Below are 19,691 nucleotides of genomic sequence, written 5' to 3' on the forward strand. Positions count from 1 at the left end.
AAGAGGAATGAGTAAAACTGCCCAAAGATAGGTGCAGCAAGCTTGTACCATCATATTCAAAAAGACTTGAGGCTGTAATTGCTGCCAAAGGTGCATCAACAAAGTATTGAGCAATGGGTGTGAATATTTATATACATGGGATTTCTTAGTTTTATTTTTAATAAATATGCAAAAAAAAAAAAAAAAAAAACTTTGTTCATGTCGTCATTATGGGGTGTTGTGAGTAGAAATTTGAGGAGAAAAAAATTAATTTACTCCATCTCAGAATAAGAATGCAACATAACCAAATGTGGAAAGAGTGAAGCCCTGTGAATACTTTATGGATGCAGTGTATGTGAGCTGCCAAGAGACAAGTGTTGTTAAGTGGAAACTACAACAGTCGACCCCAGCAGACTACAGTTTTGTCATCCTCTGAGATTCCCACTATCCACACAGACACACACACACACACAGACTACATTTACATGCAGCCAATAACCCTTTCATAACCGGAATATTAGCAATAACCTGGTTGCGCACGGCCATGTAAACACCTGTAAAAATCCGAATATGCTCATATTCCAGTTTTTAAAAACCCGAATAAGACCCCTGGGTTACTCCTTTTCTAACCCGAATATCAGGTCATATAAAAGCGCATCGGGATATCCCCATAGAAAGGAACATTATTTTGTGTTCTGCGCATGTCCTATTCGCAAGGAATCTTGGTCTTTTGAGTATGGCAACTACTTGTATGCGGCGCGCACAACCCACCAGACACCACAGAAGCAGATGTAAACAGCGCATTGTGTTCTGTGTCCTTATCAGGCGGGCCGGTCGCGGCACCAGTTGGCATCACCGTGATTGCTCTCACTGCCTCCGATGCGCTTAGTGAGTCTGCGGGCTCGGTAAACGCCGCAGCAGGCCACTCACACCGCCCCCCTCTCTGCTGTGCGGAGCTGCACCAACTCTGGCAACAGGTCCAGAGACTACGCTCGCTGTTTTGATGCGGCACGCTCCGCTAGATTTCTTGCAGAAAAATCCACAGTGCCGCAGGGTCTCGGTATACCGCAGCCGCAGAGCTCCGTGGCCATGACTTGGATTCTTTGTGGGTCCCGCATCCGTACCCCCGGAGGCAGTGAGCGAAGGGAGAGCACGCGCATTGTGTTCTGCATATGTCTGTTATAATCTTCTCACCCAGAAGAAAAAAGAGTGTGTTTACACGGGAGAGAAAAGTGAGACAATGTTAATGCCTGTTTGAGAAAGGTGTATAAAGTGTGTAGTGAGGGGTTTTACAGCCTTAAAACATCTATAATAATTATAAAAACTAACACTGACTACTTCACGGATTTCACCTATTGCGGGTTATTTTTAGAACGTAACTCCCGCGATAAACGAGGGACCACTGTACTTCATTAGTATTGTGAAAGACATGAATATAATGTCTTTTATTGACGGTAGAAAGTACCGAGATAGCGGCATTTACAAGAAGGTGGCCAAAAAGTTACGCGAAGCAGGATCTGCACGTACGCCAGACCAAATCAAGCACCGGTGGAAGACGTGCGTCGCTGTTTAGATGGGGATATTCCAAATGATATCATGACCATGTATACAGGAGTAACTCTGTCTGCTTAAGCATGTAAACGGGTTATTCCTAATGATTCGGAAACCGGAATATTGACCTTATCCCGAATATTAACGGCATGTAAACGTAGCCACAGACACACACAGAAAATGAGAAATTTGTTCTTGCATTCCTTTCACAGTATTTTGAAGAGATGGTCCAGAGGCTCAATGGTTTATTCTCATCATCCCCACGTCACTCGTGACTGGTTTTGAACAGACTGCACGTCTCGCCTCTGACCATTCAGTGATGGTGGTTTGATGAACACTTGCGATGTTGCAGATTATATTCATGGCAGTCTCATTTATAAAAACAGCATCACTGCAAAAACAAAGCCAATGAATAGCCTTAATTTAATAAACTGAGAGTACATAACCGTTATGGTTCGCGTCAGCAACATAAAACACATGCCAGCGGATTGGGAAATAAGATTTCATCATTACAATTATCATGGTGAGCTTTCTTTGTCTACAGTCTGGAGTCATCACATCCGTGAATGTGCTTTCATATTTTATACCATGTTGAAGGCTGAAAAGTATCTTTAACTGTCCTTATTCCCACTCAGTCATGTGTTTTATTAGTTTTCACCACATGGAGCCTTACATTAGTCACCTCTTGTTGTGCCCACACAGAATTGTTGCAAAATGAGTTCATGTATGATGATAAAAGTGGAGGGTTTATTTATTGTTTTGATTTGTTTTTTGTATTTTAGGTATTGGGCACGTTGTCAAACTGCATCCAGGGGTGTCGGCAGCAGGACGTTCTTGGTGCTCGGTGGCAGTTTAACACATGGGTCGACTGCACATAACCAGATGGGATGCGGACAAATAATCAGGATAAGAAGGAGACATGTAGATTTGGATTACCACCGTAATCCAAAATCATGGGGGGGGGGGGGGGGGGGGGGGTACCTAACATGCACAGTGAAAATAGCAACATTACAGAGAAAAAAAACCTTAACTGACTTCAAATAAACTTTACAGTGCAGCAATGACTGAAGTTTTCCACTGTATGTCTATGTGATTTGAATTTGTGTTGAGAACCACTGGGCTTCTAGGGGAAATACTATCATCCATCAGATTTATGGATATCCAATTAACGTGCAGTAAATGCCTAAAGCTGATCTAAATTCAGGGTATACACACATTTACTGACTCCTACCATACTATCTTGGCGATGAAAATAAAGGGTTTAAGGGGGTGGGGTACTATGGTGAGTTATTGCCGATAAGGACTTACCAGCCCATCGCAGTTGTTAATGGCAACCGAGGCCCCAGGAACATCTGTGATGTCACCAATGAAGGTGCAGTCTGTCTTAAGCAGCTCACGCCACACTATCCTGTCACCTCCCTCAGTGTTATCAGTCTGGTTTGTGATCACATCGGAATCATCATTCAAGCTGTTGCTGGCATTCCAGAAGGTTTGGACCGTGTCGTGCCACTCCACCACAGCGCCTGGTGCCACCAGTCTATTATTTGGTCGCAGCCGCAGATGAAATTCCTTTCCAAAAGCTGTGATATTGAAGAAAAGTTTCTGTTCACTTTTGCTCAGTGATAGCGCCTCCCTCTTGACTCGCTGCTTGTGGGTTGCTGAAAGCAGGTGTGATAGGTAACGTCCTTGGGAGTCTGTGCTGAAGGGTGTCACAAGTCCATATTCCTTCAGTCTGCTCCTCAATTGATCTGTGAAACAACAAAATGCAAAGTCAAGGATGTAAACATCTCAAGAAATGGTAGCAAACATCTTTGACAACCCCTAACTTTTCTGAAAGTTGTTTGCACATGACCCGACAAACCCATTTAAAAGCGCGTCTGGGCTGTGTGTACATAGACACTTGGACAAGACACTTTCCTGCACTGTCCCAGTCCACCCAGCTGTCAAGGGGCATTGATCTTAGCTGGGGAAGTCAGAAGGACATCCCATCCAGCGGGAGTCATTTATCTGTGACATGCTACAAAATCCAGGAATAAGCATCAGTGCACTGTAAAACTCAATGAGTTAGTTGAACTCAAACCATTTGAGGAAATCAACTGCCTTAAACCATTTGAGTTTTCCAACTTAAATAAAATAATTTTCAAAAATGTAATTGTTAAAGTTTCAGTATCTTAATTTATAGTTAATTAAATTTATGTAAATCTAGTTTATGTTTTTCAATAAAAAAAGTGACAAATTTCTGCCTAAAATTTGCATTACATTTTGTATTAGATTTTTTGAAGCATTCTTTGCTTTACTTGTTGAGTCTACATTGTGTTGTTATGACTCCGCCCATTCGCTCCCCTGAGGACGCGCACTCACGATCTCCGGCATGGAAGTCGGACTCTCTAACCAGAAGGCTAAAATCCAGGGCTCTGGCCTTGTGACCAGAGAATTCTTCTGAGCTTTTGGTAGTGAGGTTTACTACCTACATATGCACAGCAACACCTGCTGTCCTCTGTTACATAAACTCAATTAAAATGAGTGAATGGAATGCACTGGAAATACATCACCAACACTTAAATGCCCCAAAATTTTAAATGCACTTAAAGGAACTGAGTTGTTATGACAACAATTCATTTTTGAGTTAGTTTAATTAATGGATATGAGTAACTATAACTTTTTCAAAGTTTGAGTTACATTAACTTAATTATTGTATTAAAATGGAGTGTTCGGTTTAACTGTATGCTGTGGACTTTACCAGTCTGGAGGAACATCTGAGCCAACATATATACAGTAGTGTTCAGAATAATAGTAGTGCTATGTGACTAAAAAGATTAATCCAGGTTTTGAGTATATTTCTTATTGTTACATGGGAAACAATGTATCAGTAGATTCAGTAGATTCTCACAAATCCAACAAGACCAAGCATTCATGATATGCACACTCTTAAGGCTATGAAACTGGGCTATTAGTAAAAAAAAAAGTAGAAAAGGGGGTGTTCACAATAATAGTAGTGTGGCATTCGGTCAGTGAATTTGTCAATTTTGTGGAACAAACAGGTATGAATCAGGTGTCCCTTATTTAAGGACGAAGCCAGCACCTGTTGAACATGCTTTTCTCTTTGAAAGCCTGAGGAAAATAGGATGTTCAAGACATTGTTCAGAAGAACAGCGTAGTTTGATTAAAAGGTTGATTGGAGAGGGGAAAACCTATACACAGGTACAAAAAAATTATAGGCTGCTCATGTACAATAATCTCCAATGCTTTAAAATGGACAAAAAACCAGATACGCGTGGAAGAAAACGGAAAACAACCATCAAAATGGATAGAAGAATAACCAGAATGGCAAAGGCTCACCCACTGATCAGCTCCAGGATGATCAAAGACAGTCTGGAGTTACCTGTAAGTGCTGTGACAGTTAGAAGATGTCTGTGTGAAGCTAATTTATTTGCAAGAATCCCCCGCAAAGTCCCTCTGTTAAATGAAAGACGTGCAGAAGAGGTTACAATTTGCCAAAGAACACATTAACTGGCCTAAAGAGAAATGGATGATTATTTTGTGGACTGATGAGAGTAAAACTGTTCTTTTTGGGTCCAAGGGCCGCAGACAGTTTGTGAGACAACCCCCATGAAGCATGGTGGTGCAAGCATCATGATATGGGCATGTTTCTCCTACTATGGTGTTGGGCCTATATATCGCATACCAGGTATCATGGATCAGTTTGGATATGTCAAAATACTTGAAGAGGTCATGTTGCCTTATGCTGAAGAGGACATGCCCTTGAAATGGGTGTTTCAACAAGACAATGACCCCAAGCACACTAGTAAAGGAGCAAAATCTTGGTTCCAAACCAACAAAATTAATGCCTCGCAGATGTGAAGAAATCATGAAAAACTGTGGTTATACAACTAAATACTACTTTAGTGATTCACAGGATTGCTAAAAAAGCAGTTTGAATATAATAGTTTTGAGTTTGTAGTGTGAACACCCCCTTTTCTACTTTTTTTACTAATAGCCCAGTTTCATAGCCTTAAGAGTGTGCATATCATGAATGCTTGGTCTTGTTGGATTTGTGAGAATCTACCGAATCTACTGGTACCTTGTTTCCCATGTAACAATAAGAAATATACTCAAAACCTGGATTAATCTTTTTAGTCACATAGCACTACTATTATTCTGAACACTACTGTACACAACAGACCCCGTGCAGCTGGTAACGTTAGTTCACGAAATGTTGGTGGGCAATAAACATGTGCTTTGGTTAGTACAATGAGGACGTTATTAATGTAGTTCTTTTACTATCCTCTGAATTTGAACCTTCTGGATTGAAGGACACGTGGTAATTTTATGTTCAGCATACAGCTGCAATAATCAGCATGGCTAAATAAAGGGGAGTTTGCTCTACAGATTTCTTTTAGACATAGAAATGTGAGCTAAATGATCAGCAGCCATGTAGCTGAAACAAGAAAAGGCTCACAGTGTCACACATGGTGTAACCCCACCTCCACCCTGAATGCATCTGTTATTCAGGGTGGAGGTCATTCATCAGCTCCTCAAAATATTCCCTCCACCTACTCAACACACTTTCCTTGCTTGTCAGCACATTTCCATCCGCATCCTTTATCACTCTAACCTACTGCACATCCTGCTCCCTTCCTTCCTCGCTGTTCAACTTCATGTGCGGCTCACTATGTGGCATGTCCTAAGCCATTGCCACTTCTTCTCTTTACCTCGCATATGCACTGATGACATTCATTATTATCCCTTCAATTCCAACTTCACATTCCCTTAACCTCCAACACACATTTATATGCTCTTCCTTTGGAAAGACCCAAACATCAATTCTCCTCCCATCCCCACTCTGATAAACCATTTGACACACCTCTGTTGTTCCTGGCCTTACTTCCCTTGCATTTTGCCTCTTGAACACAAAGTATGTCTGCCATTCTCCTCTCCAGCACATCAGCCAACTGTCTCTCTTTACTAGTCATATTGCCAGTATTCAAAGTCCCAACTTTCATTTGCATACTTCTAACTTTCCTCCTCTCCTTCTGGGTCCAGATACATTCTCCACCTCTTCTTCTTCTTCACCCAATAGTAGCCCAATTTCCGGTGGCACCCTGTTTGACAACAGCACTGGTGGCAGTCGTTGCTAACCTGAGTCCTCGACCATACCCGTATGGAAAATCGATTTGTGATCTGCATGTTTGGTTTGGCAAAATTTATGCCAGATGCACTCCTGATGCAACCCTACTCCTTTATTCAAAACAGAGACAGGCACTCATAATGCAATGACTTGTGCACTCAATGTGGCTGAGTTTTAATAAAACTTATGGTGTATGCCCTCCCTGCTTCTACTCTCATTTACCTGGGCTTGGGACCAGTACTCAGAATGCACTGGCTGTACATCCCATGTGGATAAGTTGGTAAAAAACAAAAATGCTACTTCTTAAATACAATCCTCATGATATCTCAAATATGCCATTTGTCCTAAACTGATGCTTTCACTGAGATAATGACATCTATTTTTAAGCCTATTTCTCAGCATTGTTTTCCAGCTGCTGTCATACCATGGAGACAATTTATGACCTGTGCTATAAATGATGCTATTTATGGTCCATAATGAAGGAATTATTTATTTACAAACACTTACAGTTGAAAATTTTCATTGATGATGATTAGTGAGGCAAATTCATGTATTTGGGACATATTTACCTGAGGCCAAAATATAGCCATCGGGCATTGCAAAGGCTTTGCGTCTGTCAGTCCAGCCTGTGCTCAGTCCTATTACTGCCACAGTCTTCAATTCACAGGGAACATTCTTGGGACACAGACCTTGGACAACTTCAAAACTGGCTAAACCTTGACCTATTTTAAGAGGTCAAAAGGTCCCATTCTGTTTCCTATTTTTATGCTCATACGGCCGAGGGTATTTTAGCATTGCATTATATTTTTACTTTTACTTTTGATACCCTGTGTGCTTCTTACCCTGTGTGCTGCTATCCAATGCTGCTGGAACCTCAGTTTCCCTGAGGGAGTCTTCCCAAGGGATTAACAAAGTTCAATCTAATATAATCTAGTGGAATGTAGATAGAGATGTTGTAGTTATTTCATTTATTGATTATTTTTGGACATTTGTGTTAAAATTTGATTCCAAGCTTTGACCAATGTCCTGCATTGGTAATTTTCTGAAAAAGGAGAGTGTCATTAAAGAAAAATAAAAAATAAATAGTGAACAACCTCATATTTAATTTCAGCTATTTTTATTATTACTTGAAGCTGTTATTCTTTGTTCATAGTCATTTTATTTAAAGGGTGATTTTCATGTATTTAAATTGTTAAATAGATTTTCTACATCCTATATCACATGGTGTTTTTCTGTTCTTTGGAAACTTTTATTATATCCCCTCTTGCTTGCCTCTACTGGTGGTTGGCTCTCACTGCGGTATTGTATCACTTCCTGTTCCGGAGCACAGCGGTGTTTTTCTGTATCTGTTAGCTGTTTAATCTGCGCAGTTAGATTGATCTAGTTATCTAGATTACGATTTGTTTCCCAGTGTAATCTTTACGTGCCTTAACTAAAGCACTCCTTCTGCTGAATCACCTCTAAATTATTTACACATTATTCACTTTGCGTGTTTTTAGGAATCCGCTAGCTTAGCGTAGCTACTAGCTCTTAGCCGATTTAGCATGGCGGCTTCTCCTGTCTCTCCCGCACTTTTCTGCTCTGGGTGTGAAATGTTTAGTTATTCCTCGGCCTCCTTTAGCAGTAACGGTACTTGTAATAAGTGTAGCTTATTCGTAGCTTTGGAGGCCAGGCTGGGCGAATTGGAGACTCGGCTCCGCACCGTGGAAAATTCTACAGCTAGCCAGGCCCCTGTAGTCGGTGCGGACCAAGGTAGTTTAGCCGCCGTTAGTTACCCCCTGGCAGATCCCGAGCAGCCGGGAAAGCAGGCTGACTGGGTGACTGTGAGGAGGAAGCGTAGCCCTAAACAGAAGCCCTGTGTACACCGCCAACCCGTTCACATCTCTAACCGTTTTTCCCCACTCGACGACACACCCGCCGAGGATCAAACTCTGGTTATTGGCGACTCTGTTTTGCGAAATGTGAAGTTAGCGACACCAGCAACCATAGTCAATTGTCTTCCGGGGGCCAGAGCAGGCGACATTGAAGGAAATTTGAAACTGCTGGCTAAGGCTAAGCGTAAATTTGGTAAGATTGTAATTCACGTCGGCAGTAATGACACCCGGTTACGCCAATCGGAGGTCACTAAAATTAACATTAAATCGGTGTGTAACTTTGCAAAAACAATGTCGGACTCTGTAGTTTTCTCTGGGCCCCTCCCCAATCAGACCGGGAGTGACATGTTTAGCCGCATGTTCTCCTTGAATTGCTGGCTGTCTGAGTGGTGTCCAAAAAATGAGGTGGGCTTGATAGATAATTGGCAAAGCTTCTGGGGAAAACCTGGTCTTGTTAGGAGAGACGGCATCCATCCCACTTTGGATGGAGCAGCTCTCATTTCTAGAAATCTGGCCAATTTTCTTAAATCCTCCAAACCGTGACTATCCAGGGTTGGGACCAGGAAGCAGAGTTGTAGTCTTACACACCTCTCTGCAGCTTCTCTCCCCCTGCCATCCCCTCATTACCCCATCCCCGTAGAGACGGTGCCTGCTCCCAGACTACCAATAACCAGCAAAAATCTATTTAAGCATAAAATTCAAAAAGAAAAAATAATATAGCACCTTCAACTGCACCACAGACTAAAACAGTTAAATGTGGTCTATTAAACATTAGGTCTCTCTCTTCTAAGTCCCTGTTGGTAAATGATATAATAATTGATCAACATATTGATTTATTCTGCCCTTACAGAAACCTGGTTACAGCAGGATGAATATGTTAGTTTAAATGAGTCGACACCCCCGAGTCACACTAACTGTCAGAATGCTCGTAGCACGGGCCGGGGCGGAGGATTAGCAGCAATCTTCCATTCCAGCTTATTAATTAATCAAAACCCAGACAGAGCTTTAATTCATTTGAAAGCTTGACTCTTAGTCTTGTCCATCCAAATTGGAAGTCCCAAAAACCAGTTTTATTTGTTATTATCTATCGTCCACCTGGTCGTTACTGTGAGTTTCTCTGTGAATTTTCAGACCTTTTGTCTGACTTAGTGCTTAGCTCAGATAAGATAATTATAGTGGGCGATTTTAACATCCACACAGATGCTGAGAATGACAGCCTCAACACTGCATTTAATCTATTATTAGACTCTATTGGCTTTGCTCAAAAAGTAAATGAGTCCACCCACCACTTTAATCATATCTTAGATCTTGTTCTGACTTATGGTATGGAAATAGAAGACTTAATAGTATTCCCTGAAAACTCCCTTCTGTCTGATCATTTCTTAATAACATTTACATTTACTCTGATGGACTACCCAGCAGTGGGGAATAGGTTTCATTACACTAGAAGTCTTTCAGAAAGCGCTGTAACTAGGTTTAAGGATATGATTCCTTCTTTATGTTCTCCAATGCCATATACCAACACAGTGCAGAGTAGCTACCTAAACTCTGTAAGTGAGATAGAGTATCTCGTCAATAGTTTTACATCCTCATTGAAGACAACTTTGGATGCTGTAGCTCCTCTAAAAAAGAGAGCTTTAAATCAGAAGTGCCTGACTCCGTGGTATAACTCACAAACTCGTAGCTTAAAGCAGATAACCCGTAAGTTGGAGAGGAAATGGCGTCTCACTAATTTAGAAGATCTTCACTTAGCCTGGAAAAAGAGTCTGTTGCTCTATAAAAAAGCCCTCCATAAAGCTAGGACATCTTTCTACTCATCACTAATTGAAGAAAATAAGAACAACCCCAGGTTTCTTTTCAGCACTGTAGCCAGGCTGACAAAGAGTCAGAGCTCTATTGAGCTGAGTATTCCATTAACTTTAACTAGTAATGACTTCATGACTTTCTTTGCTAACAAAATTTTAACTATTAGAGAAAAAATTACTCATAACCATCCCAAAGACGTATCGTTATCTTTGGCTGCTTTCAGTGATGCCGGTATTTGGTTAGACTCTTTCTCTCAGATTGTTCTGTCTGAGTTATTTTCATTAGTTACTTCATCCAAACCATCAACATGTTTATTAGACCCCATTCCTACCAGGCTGCTCAAGGAAGCCCTACCATTATTTAATGCTTCGATCTTAAATATGATCAATCTATCTTTGTTAGTTGGCTATGTACCACAGGCTTTTAAGGTGGCAGTAATTAAACCATTACTTAAAAAGCCATCACTTGACCCAGCTATCTTAGCTAATTATAGGCCAATCTCCAACCTTCCTTTTCTCTCAAAAATTCTTGAAAGGGTAGTTGTAAAACAGCTAACTGATCATCTGCAGAGGAATGGTCTATTTGAAGAGTTTCAGTCAGGTTTTAGAATTCATCATAGTACAGAAACAGCATTAGTGAAGGTTACAAATGATCTTCTTATGGCCTCGGACAGTGGACTCATCTCTGTGCTTGTTCTGTTAGACCTCAGTGCTGCTTTTGATACTGTTGACCATAAAATTTTATTACAGAGATTAGAGCATGCCATAGGTATTAAAGGCACTGCGCTGCGGTGGTTTGAATCATATTTGTCTAATAGATTACAATTTGTTCATGTAAATGGGGAATCTTCTTCACAGACTAAAGTTAATTATGGAGTTCCACAAGGTTCTGTGCTAGGTCCAATTTTATTCACTTTATACATGCTTCCCGAAGGCAGTATTATTAGACGGTATTGCTTAAATTTTCATTGTTACATAGATGATACCCAGCTTTATCTATCCATGAAGCCAGAGGACACACACCAATTAGCTAAACTGCAGGATTGTCTTACAGACATAAAGACATGGATGACCTCTAATTTGCTGCTTTTAAACTCAGATAAAACTGAAGTTATTGTACTTGGCCCCACAAATCTTAGAAACATGGTGTCTAACCAGATCCTTACTGTGGATGGCATTACCCTGACCTCTAGTAATACTGTGAGAAATCTTGGAGTCATTTTTGATCAGGATATGTCATTCAAAGCGCATATTAAACAAATATGTAGGACTGCTTTTTTGCATTTACGCAATATCTCTAAAATCAGAAAGGTCTTGTCTCAGAGTGATGCTGAAAAACTAATTCATGCATTTATTTCCTCTAGGCTGGACTATTGTAATTCATTATTATCAGGTTGTCCTAAAAGTTCCCTAAAAGCCTTCAGTTAATTCAAAATGCTGCAGCTAGAGTACTGACGGGGACTAGAAGGAGAGAGCATATCTCACCCATATTGGCCTCTCTTCATTGGCTTCCTGTTAATTCTAGAATAGAATTTAAATTCTTCTTCTTATAAGGTTTTGAATAATCAGGTCCCATCTTATCTTAGGGACCTCGTAGTACCATATCACCCCAGTAGAGCGCTTCGCTCTCAGACTGCAGGCTTACTTGTAGTTCCTAGGGTTTGTAAGAGTAGAATGGGAGGCAGAGCCTTCAGCTTTCAGGCTCCTCTCCTGTGGAACCAGCTCCCAATTCAGATCAGGGAGACAGACACCCTCTCTACTTTTAAGATTAGGCTTAAAACTTTCCTTTTTGCTAAAGCTTATAGTTAGGGCTGGATCAGGTGACCCTGAACCATCCCTTAGTTATGCTGCTATAGACGTAGACTGCTGGGGGGTTCCCATGATGCACTGTTTCTTTCTCTTTTTGCTCTGTATGCACCACTCTGCATTTAATCATTAGTGATCGATCTCTGCTCCCCTCCACAGCATGTCTTTTTCCTGGTTCTCTCCCTCAGCCCCAACCAGTCCCAGCAGAAGACTGCCCCTCCCTGAGCCTGGTTCTGCTGGAGGTTTCTTCCTGTTAAAAGGGAGTTTTTCCTTCCCACTGTAGCCAAGTGCTTGCTCACAGGGGGTCGTTTTGACCGTTGGGGTTTTACATAATTATTGTATGGCCTTGCCTTACAATATAAAGCGCCTTGGGGCAACTGTTTGTTGTGATTTGGCGCTATATAAAAAAATTGATTGATTGATTGATTGAACTATACACAGCTTGTCATGACATTGTAATCATGTCTTTCAATAGTCAAAACAATGTTTCCAAGTTCATTTTTAATACAGGTTTAAGAGTGAAGGTTTTTCCACACCATTTATTTGTACACCTTGATTAGACATTCCACAGATTTTCAGTCAGATTTGCATTATAGGCTTTTAAATGATATGATGTTAGGGTCTAAGATTACGAACTGCAATAATTTGGGCATCATAAAATAGATCACATTTATTGAAGCAGACCATCTTGAAATGCACTGCGCTGAAAGATATTTCCATCTAGTCTGGCTTTCTTCCCCAAATGTGTGCACTGGCAGGCAGATTTCATTTTGGATAGAAAAATTAAACATCAACCTTGAAACCTTACAATTATGTGGCCCAGTCTGACGTGAAGACAGTCAAACAGGTGTCCACAGAGAAACTAAAATTACACATTTGAGGAAATGACACAGTTTACATATCATAGTCAGCTGCTTGGGAAACGTACAGCATAAAATAAATGAGGTGCTTTCCACAAGTTGTTCAAGACACAATCTTCACATTTCCAACAGCCAATTGAATTTCTGATAAAAGGACACTCATTGAAGTTGAATCAGCTTGCACATTATCAATCAATCAATCAATTTTTTTATATAGCGCCAAATCACAACAAACAGTTGCCCCAAGGCGCTTTATATTGTAAGGCAAGGCCATACAATAATTATGTAAAACCCCAATGGTCAAAACGACCCCCTGTGAGCAAGCACTTGGCTACAGTGGGAAGGAAAAACTCCCTTTTAACAGGAAGAAACCTCCAGCAGAACCAGGCTCAGGGAGGGACAGTCTTCTGCTGGGACTGGTTGGGGCTGAGGGAAAAAAACAGGAAAAAGACATGCTGTGGAGGGGAGCAGAGATCGATCACTAATGATTAAATGCAGAGTGGTGCATACAGAGCAAAAAGAGAAAGAAACAGTGCATCATGGGAACCCCCCAGCAGTCTACGTCTATAGCAGCATAACTAAGGGATGGTTCAGGGTCACCTGATCCAGCCCTAACTATAAGCTTTAGCAAAAAGGAAAGTTTTAAGCCTAATCTTAAAAGTAGAGAGGGTGTCTGTCTCCCTGATCTGAATTGGGAGCTGGTTCCACAGGAGAGGAGCCTGAAAGCTGAAGGCTCTGTCTCCCATTCTACTCTTACAAACCCTAGGAACTACAAGTAAGCCTGCAGTCTGAGAGCGAAGCGCTCTATTGGGGTGATATGGTACTACGAGGTCCCTAAGATAAGATGGGACCTGATTATTCAAAACCTTATAAGTAAGAAGAAGAATTTTAAATTCTATTCTAGAATTAACAGGAAGCCAATGAAGAGAGGCCAATATGGGTGAGATATGCTCTCTCCTTCTAGTCCCCGTCAGTACTCTAGCTGCAGCATTTTGAATTAACTGAAGGCTTTTTAGGGAACTTTTAGGACAACCTGATAATAATGAATAATGAATTACAATAGTCCAGCCTAGAGGAAATAAATGCATGAATTAGTTTTTCAGCATCACTCTGAGACAAGACCTTTCTGATTTTAGAGATATTGCGTAAATGCAAAAAAGCAGTCCTACATATTTGTTTAATATGCGCTTTGAATGACATATCCTGATCAAAATGACTCCAAGATTTCTCACAGTATTACTAGAGGTCAGGGTAATGCCATCCAGAGTAAGGATCTGGTTAGACACCATGTTTCTAAGATTTGTGGGGCCAAGTACAATAACTTCAGTTTTATCTGAGTTTAAAAGCAGGAAATTAGAGGTCATCCATGTCTTTATGTCTGTAAGACAATCCTGCAGTTTAGCTAATTGGTGTGTGTCCTCTGGCTTCATGGATAGATAAAGCTGGGTATCATCTGCGTAACAATGAAAATTTAAGCAATACCGTCTAATAATACTGCCTAAGGGAAGCATGTATAAAGTGAATAAAATTGGTCCTAGCACAGAACCTTGTGGAACTCCATAATTAACTTTAGTCTGTGAAGAAGATTCCCCATTTACATGAACAAATTGTAATCTATTAGACAAATATGATTCAAACCACCGCAGCGCAGTGCCTTTAATACCTATGGCATGCTCTAATCTCTGTAATAAAATTTTATGGTCAACAGTATCAAAAGCAGCACTGAGGTCACAAACATTGGCACAAACATTTATATAAACGAGCATCTTACCAAGAGTAATGCAGACATTGTAAGAAAAGCAAGGCTGCTTAGAAAACAGGGCAAAATTCTGAGTCACAAACTGCAAGGTTTTTATCAAACCAAAGGATGCACCTGAAAATGCCAGAGGTTTGTGCATTAGGTATATGAGTCAGTTACAACGATTTGAAAGGAATGTTTCATCCTTTGTTATGGTGGTGTGGCTCTTTATGTTAGATCCAAATATTGCCGTAAAACTGTTCCAATTATTATTATTAAGCTTGTTATGTGAACTCAGGATTATTTAACTATGGGAAATTATGATATTAGGGAAAATAAAATGCATGATTTTCAGATAGATTTAGATCCTGACAGCCATTTCTGGAGCCTCAGTGTATCATGGCCTACACAAAAATGCATTATAGCCATCCCAGGGTGGTAGATAGCCAGGTAGGGATCAATGAAGAATTACACAAACGAGGTCAAACTTTTAAAATGCTCCAATCACGTTGAAAACTATATATACTACTTGTCTGATCATAACGAATCCAAAAAGGTATAGTTTGGACTATCTATGACGGAATGTTCTGGAGTTATGGGGTCAAAACAACAAAAATGGTGACAAAGGTCAATTTCAGTTTGTACAGGGATCAAATATTAGAGTTGCTCCAATTTCAGTAAACAATTACGCAAATTATTGTTTGGGTTAATGGGGTTCTAAAAAGGAATAGTTTGCACCATCTGTCATGCTTAGTTATCATGTTACAGGGTAACATATGTCACATGTCATAGAATTCAATGGATGCTGACCTTGTTTGACCTTTACTCTGGAGTCAAAGCATTCAACCCAGTCAAAACTATTCCATTTATTGATCCTTTTATTTCAACCAATGATTGCATCATTTTTTGCTGAAATTAGAGCAACTCTAACTTTTGACCCCTGTACAAATTGAAAATGACCTTTGTCACCATTTTTGCTGTTTTTACCCCATAACTCCAGAACATTGCATCATAGATAGTACAAACTATACCTTTTTGGAATTGTTATGATCAGACAAATAATGTGATATAGTTTTCAATATGATTGAAGAAACTTTAAAGTTTGATCTCTGTGTAATTCTTCATTGACCCCTAAGTGACTACAGCTACCACCCTGGGATGGCTATTATACATTTTTGAGTAGTCCATGACACACTGAGGCTGGATTCTAAGTGTTGTATTTCCTCTTAAGTGGTACCGATTAGGTCAAAATTCGTGACTGGCTCATGGACTCATGGATGGTGAATTTATTTCAAACTTTGATTTAAGAGATAAATCTTTCATTCATTTCAATATTAGAAGCTTTTATGCAAATTTCTACAAAGCTGCAGATTATTTGAAGTCACTTAATTGTCAATATAAAATCATTGCTTTTTCTGAAACTTGGCTTTATGAGGACAAAGGAATACATTTTGAAATGGAAGAATATAATTTGTATTACATAAACTGTCCGGGAAAGTGAGGGGGAGGCGTGGAGTTATATGTGGATAGTAAAGTGAAATGTAAACTGGGTGAATCAATGCCTGTTGCTGTAGAAGGTATTATGGAAAGTGTGGCAGGTGAAATCGAGATGCAGAAGGACAGGAATGTGATCGCTGCGTGTATCTACAAAGCGCAAGACGCAAATGTGGATGACTTCAGGGACAGCTTTGAAAGTATAGTAGATACACAGAACAACCACAAGATTTTTTTTGATTGGTGGAGGTTTTAATATTGATTTTCATAATCCATTTAAATGTAGAGATATTTCTGATTTTTTGGATACATTATCGGCTCGGTCGCTTTTTCCCTTGATTTCACATCCAAGTAGGATTACCACATCTTGTGCAACATTAATCAATAATATTAAGACAGCTACCAGAATATTTTATTGAGAATGATGTTGGATATACCAACAACAAAATTATCGCCAATCAATTTAACATGTTTTTTTTTCCAATATTGGAGCTAATATTACAGAATCCATGATTACAATTAATCAAAACAAATCATTCATAATGGTAAGTCGAATAATGCAGTCTCTTTGTTGGGAGGTCGGTGAACATGAAGTCTTATCTATAGTAAGAAAATGGAAAAGTAAATTATCAACAAACAGTGACAGATTAGATATGACAATTGTTAAGAGAACTATTGACTGCATTCTCAAACCGCTGACCTATATTTTTAATCTCTACATATAAACCAGTGTTTTTCCTGAGCAAATGAAAGTGGCTAAAGTGATCCCTATTTTTAAAAATGGGGATGAACACAAATTTAATAACTATAGACCGGTGTCGCTGCTTTCACAGTTCTCTAAAGTTCTTGAGAAATGGTTCACACAAAAACTAAATTTTTTTTTGAGAAACATAAATTAATTAGCAACGATCAACAATCTACAAGCTTAGCACTCATTGAATTGATAGAAACAATTACAACTGCAGTTGAAAGAAAAGACTGCACTGTGTGAGTGTTTATTAATCTCTGCAAAGCATATGATACTATAAATCATGAGTTGTTATTTCTAAAATTATATAAATATGGGATTAGGGGCACAGCACACCAGTGGCTTCAAAGTTATATCACAAATTGTCAGCAGTATATACATATAAACGGACTAACTTCTGATTGTAGAGAGGTTAAATGTGGAGTTCCGCAAGGATCAGTTTTAGGACCTTTGCTTTTTCTCTTGTTTATTAATGACATATGTGAATCTTCTAAAACGCTGAGCTTTTTGTTGTTTGCCGATGATGACAGTATATATTATTCAGGAAGTAATCTGTTGAAAATAACAGAAGTAATAGGGGAAGAAATGATAAAAGTGAGAAACTGGTTTAATAAAAATAAGTTGGCTTTAAACTGGGATTAAAAACTATATGATTTTTGGAAATCAAAGGAAGAATGATGATTTGAAAATTACCATTGATGGACACAATATTGAAAGAGTAAATGAAGTTAAGTTTCTTGGCATTGTGTTGGATGAGAAATTAAATTGGAAAGCCCACATAGATTATATAAGAAAGAAAGTTAGTAAAACCATTGGTATCTTATTTAAAGTAAAAGAGTTGTTTGAATGTAATTCCTTGTGTATGTTGTATTGCTCAATGATTCTCCCATACTTCAGTTATTGTGCTAAAGTCTGGGGAAATACATATAACAGTACCACTAAGCCATTGTTTTTGCTACAAAAGAGAGCCATTAGAATAGACACCAAAAATGGTTACAGAGAGCATACTAACAACGTGTTTACTGCAGCCAATCAGCTAAAATTGCAAGATGTTGAGTCAAAAAATTGCACTTATAGGGCCTCATGTATCAACGTGCATACGGCGATATTTGAGTGTATATGGGGTGTACGCCAAAACGGCTGCGCCACTTGACATTTATCAATGTGGTCGTTGGCGTACGCTGCGCTGAAAATATACACCAGGTCGAGAGGTGGTGTAAATTATATGCCAAAATGAACCAGCACTGGAATCCACATAAAAATGAAAATGATCGGCCTGATAAACAGTGCCATCATACAAATCAATGCATATGTTACATAAATAACACTTTCCTGATTATACTACATAATAATCAATACAAATCCTGCTTTTGTGGGATTGCTGGTCTATGGAGCACGATCCATGGCCACAGCACTGACTGCAAAGAAAGCGCTGCTCGCCTTTTTCTTTCTTCCTTTGTCGTCTCCATTTGTTTGTTAACATAAAATAAATAAAGAAATAAATTTAAAAAATACAGAAATATGAAAAATAAGGCGTCTTATTAATTGAGCGAGCAAATATCCACATGTCAAGAATTATTGACATGTGAAAAGAGAATACAGTGGTCCGTCGCTATAACGCGGTTCACCTTTTGAGGCCTTGTCGTTTCGTTTAGTCCAATTTTGCATGCCTTTTTTTTTTTTTTTTTTACAATGTTCTGTGTTCTGCGTGTCTGTTTATAAGAATCTTCTCGTCCAGAAGAAAAAAGAGCGCCAACAACTACTCATAACTGTGTTCTTTACTAGGAAACAGACACCTGCAGCCAGGTGTGAGTGGAAAAAGGCGTAGCGTCAGGACGCAGAGGCGCGATCGGTAAAATACTGGTCAGTCTTCTTCTTTGTCTTTCTGCTGTTCCCGTTAGGGGTCGCCACAGCAGATCAATCGTTTCCATCTCACCCTGTCCTCTGTATCTTCCTCTGTCACACCAACCACCTGCATGTTCTCTCTCAGCACATCCATGAACCTCCTCTTTGGTCTCCCTCTTCTCCTCCTGCCTGGTGGCTCCATCCTCAGCATCCTTCTCCCTATATACCCTGGGTCCCTCCTCTGCACATGTCCAAACCATCTCAATCTCGCCTCTCTGACTTTGTCTCCAAACCGTCCCACCTGAGCTGTCCCTCTGATATGTTCATTCCTAATCTTGTCCATTCTTGTCACTCCCAAAGAGAATCTCAACATCTTCAGCTCTGCCACCTCCAGCTCTGCCTCCTGTCTTTTTGTTAGTGCCACTATCTCTAAACCATACAACATAGCTGGTCTCACTACTGTTTTGTAAACTTTCCCCTTCACTCTTGCTGATATTCTTCGGTCACAAATCACTCCTGCCACCTTTCTCCACCCACTCCACCCTGCCTGCACTCTCTTCTTCACCTCTCTACCACACTCTCCATTACTTTGAACAGTTGACCCCAAATATTTAAACTCATCTACTTTCACCACTTCTACTCCTTGTAACTGCACTATTCCACTGGGCTCCCTCTCATTCACACACATGTACTCAGTCTTGCTTCTACTGACTTTCATTCCCCTTCTCTCCAAAGCATATCTCCACTTCTCCAGACTAGACTCAACTTGCTCTCTACTCTCACTACAGATCACAATGTCATCTGCAAACATCATAGTCCATGGGGACTCCTGTCTGATCTCATCCGTCAACCTGTCCATCACC

The 19,691-nt window shown here is 39.9% G+C and overlaps 1 protein-coding gene across 2 annotated transcripts in view; it reads right to left on the reverse strand.

Annotated features, from left to right (window-relative positions):
• The window catches only part of adamts3 (ADAM metallopeptidase with thrombospondin type 1 motif, 3), a 554,270-nt gene that overhangs the window by 503,567 nt on the left and 31,012 nt on the right, over positions 1-19,691 (reverse strand). For both annotated transcript variants that reach the window (XM_034170793.1, XM_034170794.1), the window contains exon 3: positions 2,839-3,278. In XM_034170793.1, coding sequence (XP_034026684.1) covers positions 2,839-3,278 — 440 coding nt within the window. The remainder of the gene's footprint in view (positions 1-2,838; positions 3,279-19,691) is intronic.

The sequence above is a fragment of the Thalassophryne amazonica genome, chromosome 5 (genome assembly GCF_902500255.1).
Source record: "Thalassophryne amazonica chromosome 5, fThaAma1.1, whole genome shotgun sequence".
Lineage (NCBI taxonomy): Eukaryota > Metazoa > Chordata > Actinopteri > Batrachoidiformes > Batrachoididae > Thalassophryne > Thalassophryne amazonica.